Below are 10,353 nucleotides of genomic sequence, written 5' to 3' on the forward strand. Positions count from 1 at the left end.
CCTAAGTCTATACAATAATATCTAGGCTTGGAAAACATAGACGCTGGCTTACCATTGTCTTTTAACACTGGGTAGTGTACCCTATGATTATTCTTCAAAGAAAGCATATTGCTAACCTTAATATTACTATTCTAAATTCTAGAACGTCAATCTTTACTATTTTAATTACAATAGCGCATTCTCATTCCACTGTGACTTGAATGATTCGCTTCTGCTTGTCGCTGTACTCACGACCTTGAGCGCTTCTATCTCATGCAACGGCTTCGTTGATCGTCGTAACGGCTCGGAAACGTTCGGTTTCAATCGCTTGCCAGTGGCCCGTGCGCCTCTCACGCATCAGCTAAGAATGATGCCTGTCGTGTTATGACTGTTATTCTTACAAACTATTTTTCCTTTAACTAATATCACTTTGATTATTATTTTACCATAATTCCAATAACAACAAATACTTCCTATAACCATAAATATTATACTATCCTCACCAAAACTAAAACTAAGGTTTATACGCAATAAAAATCAAACAATATCGGAAAATCTAAATATTATCCCTTGTTGCACATAATTATCTTTTCACCAGGGATCGAACTTGAGTACAACAGGATCACGTACTCGTACTTGCCGACACTTTTCTCATAATACTCGTCAGAACGGGCTTGTAGGTATTTCTTATTATTACTATTTCTATTACTACGCTGTAATAAAATATTCCATAAAGATGATATTAGCATGGGTGGGTTGGGTGGGAATTAATTATACTTATTTTAGACGTCCCCATGTACTCTTTGCAAATATTTAAACTGGGAATAACCCAACGCATCTGCACCATGAAAGGGTGGGTTGGGAGGGACTCCTACCATGACACAGTGGTAGTTAATGATAACAAGCTAGTTGCACCGGGACTCGAACCCAAAGCATACTCCACCATGACAAGGTGGTAATATAATCTTATGACAAACTAGTTTCGCCGGGAATCGAACCCTAAGCATTCTCCACCATGACAACCCAGCTCACTTCGTGCCTGATTTGGGGATGCAAAGATGAATTGAGCTGAGCGCCTTCCACTCACCATCTAGAATGAGTGGGCAAGTTCTCGAATTTATATGCGAGAGGTTTATCATTTACACATACCAATTGGGGATTTAATTCGAATAATAACACAATGATTTCTATGACTAGATAACATCTGTATTTCGTATTCAGTAAAATGTGATGAATATGAGTGTTGTGAATTTTAGTACGGATAATCGGAAACTTTGTCAGACGAGTATCGCTTATCGAGCATTGAGCAATTAAATCCTGAATAGGAGAAACACATACCTTTCCGATCTCTTCAACTGACGTTCGCTGATGGCCTTGGTGTTGAAGAGTTGAATCCAGTGTCGCCAAGTTGACACTTCTATGGACAGGCGTTGCGGCTTAGCATTGAGTCTGGTCTCACTCCCAAATGCTATAGATGATTCGTCGAACTTCTCTAATAAAATACTGGAGCTTCTCGAAAAGCTGAAGCTTCCATTCAGATTGCGATGACTTCTCTTCCAATAGAACTCACAGTTTTCTATCTCGGTCGAACTCCTGGTTTTCTTTCGAACCCACGGTTGTCTGTCAAACTCACGGTTGACTCCCTCACTGTCTGTCCAGAAGACCTCTTGTCTCTTGGTTTTGTTCAACTCCTTCGTTTTCGAATTTTCTGGCGTCGTCTGCTGTTCGACACGTGTGACCTCCTTTCGTTTGGAAAAACAACGTCTTTCCTTGTGTCAAGACTCAAAAACTGCAACACTCGACAAACTCCGATTTCCCGATTCTAGGCAATTTCCTCATATCCGTGAATGTGTGAAATGTTCACAAACAGATTACAATTACTTTTCATAATTTACAGAATGTCGTTTATGTACGAGTTAACGCATTACATAGATTGTCTTCCTGCATTCGCAGACTCTCCATTATGCATTTTTGTTTATTGAATTTCGCTGACAATTAAATAACACATTTGCATCAGCTTGCGTTAATCTCAATTCTCAATTGTTGTTTACCTTCACCTCATTATTTTATCAAATTCGATATCCATAAAATAAATAAAAATTGATCAATAAAATAAAATTATTATACATGAAATTCTGATTAAATAGGAGTACTGTCACAATACATACATACATACACACACACACACACACACACACACATATATATATATATATATATATATTATGTTTTCATCGTAGTGTGTTACAAAAGCTTTCCTCATTCCCGATCATAGACACATTGCGTGAGCACCCTAACTTTACTTGATTGCTCTAGGATTAATTTACATATCAGATGATGTCTAGAAAAGTACTGTCTTTGTCGTTGATCCATCGTATGCGTTAATAATAAAGACAATATATCAATATAGTCCAATCACGATTGGTTGTCAACATAAACAGTTTCTTTACAATTTCTGAATGCATAAGGTGTACAGAAGTTAACCAGCAATGCATTGCCTGCGGTGTTCAGATATCTATGATGTTTCATTCCTGTCAAATCGTTTAATACAGGACAAAGGTATGCATAGTGTAGCTTCGGAATACCTCCAGATATTAATGGAAAGCACACGGATAATGTACATTAAAACCAGAGGCGGTCACTCAATGGAATGAAGGGAATGAGTCATTCCCCTGTGATATAGAAATAAAATAATATTATAAAGTACTGAAAGAGTTTACTTAAACTTCAAATTATTTATGTTAAAACCTTTTTATTTTACTTATTTCTAAGTTAAAATACGCCAGAAGCTAATGTAGATAGTCATTCCAACGCGCAGCTCTTTTGATGCATTTTGCACAGCGCGACCTAGTCGGGACGAGCCGGCTCAATTGCCTTGCCGTGCCGTGGTGTTGCGAGTGGGAATGCATTTTTGTAAGCATTCCGTAGAAACAAGTGTGTGCGGGTGTAGTGCGATATATATATTTTTTTTTTTTCGTTTCGAACTGCAAATTGAAATAGCCTAAACTGTTTCGCGGAATAAATATTTATTTTAATGAGTTAAAATTTGGATGTTTAGGATTATACTTGGTTTCTTCAAGAAAAAGTTGGATTATTTCGCAGGTTTGTAAAGTGCATCTCTTTCCTAATACCTGTGGTGGCTATGCTAGGAAGGGAATGACTGTCCAGTTTGCATTCCATCAGCTTTAACCTATGGCAACGTCGACGCAAGCCAGTGAGAAGAGCGGGATGGGGGAAATATAAAATTGTGCATGCGTGTTAGAAACTTTAAAAGGGCGGTCATTTAATTCCTTTAGTTTTCAAGATAAAAAAGAAATAATTTCACAAGAACGATATACACCCGATCTGTCACATATACAAACAAAAACAAAATGCTGTATTCGTCATTTTAATAAGCAACAGTATGAAAAGACAGACTGGTTATCTGGTTGTAGGAAAACTTCTAAATTGTACTGCTGGCCTTGCCTGTTATTTTCAAACGAAAAAGGCTCTTGGAATCAGTCAGGGTTTGATGACATGAACAATTTATTGAAAGCCACGCAACGTCATCAGCAATCATAAAGTCATATCCGATCGCAAATCTGTCTCACAACTTTTGGCTCAGTACGAATAGATTTTCAGCTAGACCAGCAACTTAAGCAAGAGACTATTAATATTAAGTATAACGAGCAAGTGAAAAATAATAGGAAAGTTGTACGACGAATGATTGATGTAGTTATATTCTTGGCTTGTCAAGAACTTAGTTTCAGAGGCCACGTGGAAGATAAAGAATCGGTTAACAGGGGGAACTATATTGAATTACTTCAGTTATTAAGAAAATATGATGAAGTTTTAGACAACCATTTTCAAACAGCTACAGTATTTTCGAGACTGTCAAAACATATACAAAATGACCTGATTCAAAGCGTTGCCACTGTCATAATAAATAAAATTAAAAAGGAAATAGCTGATTCATCTTTCAATTCTGTGATACTAGACGAAACGAGTGATATATCATCACATTCTCAGCTCTCAACAGTTGTAAGGTACATTCTTCCCGATGGAGAAGTTGTTGAACGATTTCTGGGCTTTACAGATGTCAGCTCAAATCGCACTGCAAGCGCTTTAGCACAACACGTTTTCCAAACCCCCGAGAAGTATGATAGTGGTTCCAAACTAGTCGCTCAGTGTTATGACGGTGCTGCAGTCATGTCTAGCGAAATTAATGACCTTCAGAAGAAAGTTTGGGATAAATATCCTGATGCATTGTTTATTCATTGTTTAGGACACCGGCTTAATTTAGTACTCTCTCAGTCAGTGTCGGGTATCAAAGAATGTAAATTTTTTTCATGACACTTAGTAGTTTTGCCTCTTTCTTTTCAAATTCCACAAAATGGATGGCAACTTTAGATTCAGAAGTTAAGAAGAGATTTCCTAAAGTATGTCCCACTAGATGGAATTACAATTCAAGGCTTATTGAAACAATAGTAGAGTACAGAAATGAGTTGATGAATCTGTTCTATACTATTTTAGATAATCCACAAGAATGGGATAAAGACACATATCATGAAGCCCGGGGATTTGATTCTGTGCTTTCTGACTTTGAGTTTAACTTCTTGCTACTAACGTTCAGCAAACATTTTGTTTAACGGGCTCCCTCTACGAGGTACTCCAGACCAAGTCACTTGATATAAATTACTGCATTAAAAAAATGAAGGAAACAGAGGAAATTCTGAAAGTCAAAAGAAATAATTTTGATTCAGTATGGAACAATTGTGTCGCAAATGTAGGCCCTCCCAGGAAAAGACGTTGCACAAATGACGGTAGTGATATGAAAACACATTATCGTCGTTTATATTGTGAAATATATGACGACATATGCAGCCAGATTGAGCTTAGATTCAGTAACTTAGGAAAATTGACATTTCTTCAGTTACTTGATGAAAAGAACATACAGAAACCATTCCCAGATGCAGAATTTTCTTCACTGAAAGAAAGTTATGGTCAATACTTCGATTTTGCCCGGCTCAGAAGCGAACTCTGCGTTGCATATTCTACAAATGAATATTTACCAATGGGTGTTCAAAAACTACTTATCTATTTGAAAAGGACTGGATTGTCATCGTCTGCTTTCAAAGAACTCTACAAACTTTGTGGACTGATTGCCACAATACCAGTTACAAGTTCTACTGCTGAACGCTCTTTTTCTGCACTTAGACGAATTCACACATTCTGCAGAAACACTCAAGATCAAGAGAGACTGTCTGATCTATCCTTGATATCTATTGAAAAAAAAGTTCGTGAAATTCCAACAAGCTGAAAGTGATGATGAGTTTTATAATCGAGTGATTGAAGAGTTTGACAAAAAAAAAAGGGAGGAGAATAGATTTAAAATTTAAGTGAGGTAGATGATTTTATAATAGGTTGATTCAAGAGTTTTTCAAGAAAGAAATAATAGACCTAAAATTTAAGTTACATAGTGAATTTTATGATCGGGTAATTGAACAATTTGACAAGAAAGGAAGAAAAATAAACTTAACATTTAAGTGAAGTGTTAAACAGTGGTGACTTTTTTTTAGCGGATGATTGGAGAATTTGACAGGAAAGGAAGACGAATAGACTTAAAATTTAGGTGACATGGTAAATTTTATAATCGAGTAATTAACGAAGAATTTGTCAGGAAACGATGGAAAAATTTAAGTGACAAGTGAGTAATATTATAAAATATTTCAGTTGTTTGTAGTATTAGGTACCATAACAATTGCTTCCCTCATTCCATAAGTCACCGACCGCCACTGATTAAAACGGATAATACAAACAAAACATACACAGAATTGGCAGAACCATCTGAAGTAAATCTTGTTACGTTCCATAACTTTTCTGGTATTCTGCAAAAAAAAAAAAAATCATTTCATTGGTTTATTTATGTAGTTATTTATTGAGTGCTTTTATTTATTTATTGACATTTTACTTACTTTTATCTGCATTTGCTGTTTTTCAATTATTTGCAAGCAAAACTATGTTCGTTTTCATGAGTTTGATTTCTTTAAGAAGAGGGTTTCAAATTAAAAAGCTTTCCAACGAGGTAGGTATTTTTCATGGCACTGTCATAATTAAGGAAATTTCTAGGACCGTCAACGTAAAGGTATACGCTTTCCGTAAAATCACTGTTTGTTAACAAAGAAAGTTCCGCGATTTTATAGTAGCATCAGTTTTATTTTTTGGGAACATGGTTACAAATTTTCCTTGAACTGTAGGTAATATAGAAATATATGTCCCAAAGGATCAGAGGGTGGTGGTGCATATGGAGGCCCTCTGGCTCCTCCCCTATTAGTTTCCTGTCACCGGCGGAAGTTAGCCAAAAAAAAAATGAAAACTAAAAAGACCACCTAAAGGCGAGAGAAATGGTGCTCCCTCGAAACGTTATGTGACAGCAGCAGTAGTAAAATAGAGAATGGATAATGTTCCATTTCATTTTTATGCTGGGAATAGTCGAAATATTAATTTATAGTCTGATTTCCATCGAGTAACACAGCCAGTCGCTACAAGATCAGTATAACCTTTTGACTTTGTATTTAAATTGATAGACTTGTACATTGGCACACATGTGGTAGCGACTATATTTTCATTGTTTTGGTTAGAATAGTGTTGATCACTGATCAGTAGGTGATGCTTGCTGATGTCTTGAAAATAATGTATAAGACTATTTGCAGATCAGATCTCTATTTTTTGGGAACATGGTTACAAATTTTCCTTGAACTGTAGGTAATATAGAAATATATGTCCCAAAGGATCAGAGGGTGGTGGTGCATATGGAGGCCCTCTGGCTCCTCCCCTATTAGTTTCCTGTCACCGGCGGAAGTTAGCCAAAAAAAAAATGAAAACTAAAAAGACCACCTAAAGGCGAGAGAAATGGTGCTCCCTCGAAACGTTATGTGACAGCAGCAGTAGTAAAATAGAGAATGGATAATGTTCCATTTCATTTTTATGCTGGGAATAGTCGAAATATTAATTTATAGTCTGATTTCCATCGAGTAACACAGCCAGTCGCTACAAGATCAGTATAACCTTTTGACTTTGTATTTAAATTGATAGACTTGTACATTGGCACACATGTGGTAGCGACTATATTTTCATTGTTTTGGTTAGAATAGTGTTGATCACTGATCAGTAGGTGATGCTTGCTGATGTCTTGAAAATAATGTATAAGACTATTTGCAGATCAGATTCTGGACAATAATTTCTTACGTGTTATCAGTTTTCCTCCACTCCAAAAAGACCCCGCAAAAGAATTCGGTCAAAAATGAAGAGTAAAGTAGTGAAGCGTTATTATGTCCAAATTATAGGGGGTACCTAGCCACATTATACGTTCCTTCGATTTCTGCTGCTTTGCTGTGGTTTGGCTGTGAGAAAAGTTTTTAAGAAAAAATAAAAATGGTGTTTAGCTTAAATTTGGAGTAATTGGCATTCGAATTTGCCGTTCATTTCCATCAAATTCGAAGTACAAAGTATTAGTGTAAGTCGGGACAGGGCTGAATAATTTACAAACTGCTTATGCGACAGAATGAAATCAAATACTATCAATGATGGGACAAGGGAGAAACATTATGACGTTATGATCGTCATCTGCCATCTTTGTGGCGAAATATTGGATTCAACGTTATTTCAATTAAGAACATTGCCATGTGATATATCAAATGACACCCTCTTTTAACGGGAAATAGAATGGTGCAGTTCATTTTACAAATTGCTATAATTGTGTTTCAGCTACCTTAACGTACCATAACATGGTTAGTAAGTAAAACACGTAACAGTTATCATAAAACGAACTGCTCTATTCGATTTTTAATTAAAAGAGGGTGTCATTTGATATATTACATGACAATGTTCTTATTTAAAATAACGTTGAATCCAATATGGTCGCCACCAAGGTGGCGGACGACGACCGTAACTCGTCATAATGTTTCTCCCTTGTCCCATCATTGATACCATTTGACTTCATTCTATTGCATAAGCAGTTCGTAAAATATTCAGCTCTGTATGTCGAATTTGATGGAAATGAACGGCAAATTCGAATGCCCATTATTCCAAATTTAAGCTAAACACCAATTTTATTTTTTCTTAAAAATATTCCCCACAGCTAAACAGCTAGGGGACAGCCAAACCACTGCAAAGCTGGAGAAATAGAAGGAACTACAATGTGGCCAGAATCCCCCTATAATTTGGGCATATAACGGTTCCACTATATCACTTCTCATTTTTAACCGAATTCTTTTGCGGGGTACTTTAATGTAGTGGAATTACAAGTAACATTTCCGAATCCCCTCCTCCTACCCAAATTCCAGCCTAAAAACATGCATGTCGCAAAATTAATCATTTCCGTGTTTTGCTTGCAGAAAAAGTTCATCGTCTTGTTCTTCTGGTTCTCATCAATCAACTGTCAATCAAATGCATAGGGCAGAGGATAGGAGTTCATTTACACAGTTAAAACAACGTACACTTCAACATTACCGACCACTGGACTCAAGAACACAGGAGAGGTGTACATGGGGCGTGGCCTATTTCATTGCTACAGAAATGCAACCATATAGTACTGTGGATAAGCCAGGTTTTCGTTACATGGTAAAATGTCTACAACCTGGTTTTGAATGTGCAGGGCGACGATCTATGACAGATACTTACATTCCAAGACTTTATGAAGAAACAAAAAATCACGTAACAAGGTTAATGAAAGAAGCGAAGTCAGTAGCTTTAACTACTGACACATGGACCTCTGCTGCGAAAAATCCTTTCATCTCATTGACTTCACACTTTGTCAGTGACAACTGGGAACTACTAAGTGTGTGCCTTAATTGTTCACTCCTTGATATTGATCACACGGCAGTAAACCTAAAGGATGCCCTATTAAGTGCACTCGATGACTGGGGGATAGCTACAGCATCTGTTGTTGACTTTACCACAGACAACGCAGCTAATATTCTTTCAGCAATGAAGTTAATGAAATTTAACCACATTAGCTGTTTCGGTCACACACTTCAAATAGGAATTGAAAAGATCTTGAAAGAGGAACCACTATCTAGTGTGATCATTAAGTGTAAGAAGATACAGACAACACTTTCATTATCTTCCAAACTGAGAAGAGATTTCAAAAATGTCATGGAAAGTTTGAGCAAACAACCAAGACTACTTTCAGCAGCTGTACCTACTCGTTGGTGGTCCACTCTGCACCTTCTGGAAGCTGTAGAATCTCAGTACAGTGGGTTAGTGGAGCTCTTCAGTTCATATTATAAGGGCAAATACAGTGACATGCTGCTTGATCCCTCAGAGTTGAAACTGCTGAAGAAAGTTATAGCACTTCTGAAACCATTAGAGGAAATGTCTCAGCTCATGAGTGGAGATTCATATGTCACAGGAAGTGCAATCCTTCCACTTCTGTCGATAAGTGAAGAATCTGACGATGCGGGAGTTTCTGGTGGCTCAGCTGATAAAAATAGAAGTCCACCTGGCATCGAATTGGATGCAAGACCAACAGCTGAGGATCCATTGATACCAGAACTCAAGCAACATGTCCTTTCCGCTCTGAAGAAAAGGTACAGTGATGTAAGTGAAAATGAACCTGAAGATTTGAAACCTCCATGTAAACTGCTGCAAATGAGCACGTTTTTGGACGTCCGTTTCAGAGAAACTTACCTGAATGAAAACGAAATGTCTTCGGTGAGATCAGCAATAATTGACGAGCTTTCTCCAGATTCATCAGCCAATGAATCAAACGCCATGGAGGTACTTCCGACATGTGAAAAGCGTTCAGAAAAACAACTGTCTGGATTTGAGGCAGTGTTTGCTAAAAGAAAGAAGAAGGAACGCCAGTATCGGAAAACTCCTAAGGATGAAATTGCAGAAGAGATTGATCACTATTTAAAAATGCCACAGCCCTGTATGAATGACGATCCTCTTATTTGGTGGCGTAATCACTAGTCAGTTCTGCCACACTTGAGCAAACTCGCTAAAAATATTTGTGTGTACCAGGCACCAGCGTTCCATCTGAGCGTGTTTTTAGTAGTGGAGGAAATGTTGTAACAGACAACCGAACTGCTCTTACTGGGTTTCATGCTGAGCAGTTGATTTTTCTCGCAATGAACAAAAAATTTGTTCCCCAGTGCTGAATGATTAAAGGTTTATTCAAGTAACAACAAATCCAATTGGATGTAAATAAGTTATCCAGTTCTAAACAAATGTAAAATATGAGAAGTACATTTACATTAAAAGTCAAACATTCAAATGTTTAGATGTAAATCGTCTACTCTAATTTAGGAATTTTTGAAAGGTTCAGAAATGTTAGTGGGAGATGAAAAAAAAAATTGTGCTTTTAATTCAATACATTTTAAAACAGCATTA

General features: G+C 36.9%; 2 protein-coding genes across 2 annotated transcripts; both read left to right on the plus strand.

The window, feature by feature from the left end:
* The first annotated feature begins 3,681 nt into the window (after nucleotides 1-3,681).
* LOC145679345 (zinc finger MYM-type protein 1-like) lies at nucleotides 3,682-4,311 on the plus strand. Its single transcript, XM_081749929.1, has one exon. It carries the CDS (start codon nucleotides 3,682-3,684, stop codon nucleotides 4,309-4,311), a length of 630 nt encoding a protein of 209 aa, XP_081606055.1.
* Nucleotides 4,312-8,406: 4,095 nt separating this feature from the next.
* Nucleotides 8,407-9,933, plus strand: LOC145679346 (E3 SUMO-protein ligase ZBED1-like). The gene has a single exon (XM_081749930.1). It carries the CDS (start codon nucleotides 8,407-8,409, stop codon nucleotides 9,931-9,933), a length of 1,527 nt encoding a protein of 508 aa, XP_081606056.1.
* The last annotated feature ends 420 nt before the right edge of the window (nucleotides 9,934-10,353 follow it).

The sequence above is a fragment of the Thermobia domestica genome, chromosome 2, assembly GCF_964235325.1.
Source record: "Thermobia domestica chromosome 2, izTheDome1.hap1.1, whole genome shotgun sequence".
In the NCBI taxonomy this organism is placed as follows: domain Eukaryota; kingdom Metazoa; phylum Arthropoda; class Insecta; order Zygentoma; family Lepismatidae; genus Thermobia; species Thermobia domestica.

Excerpts from the sequence above, each read along its gene's own strand:
- LOC145679345 (XM_081749929.1), top strand. The coding sequence starts at position 3,682 with ATGATTGATGTAGTTATATTCTTGGCTTGTCAAGAACTTAGTTTCAGA.
- LOC145679346 (XM_081749930.1), top strand. The coding sequence starts at position 8,407 with ATGCATAGGGCAGAGGATAGGAGTTCATTTACACAGTTAAAACAACGT.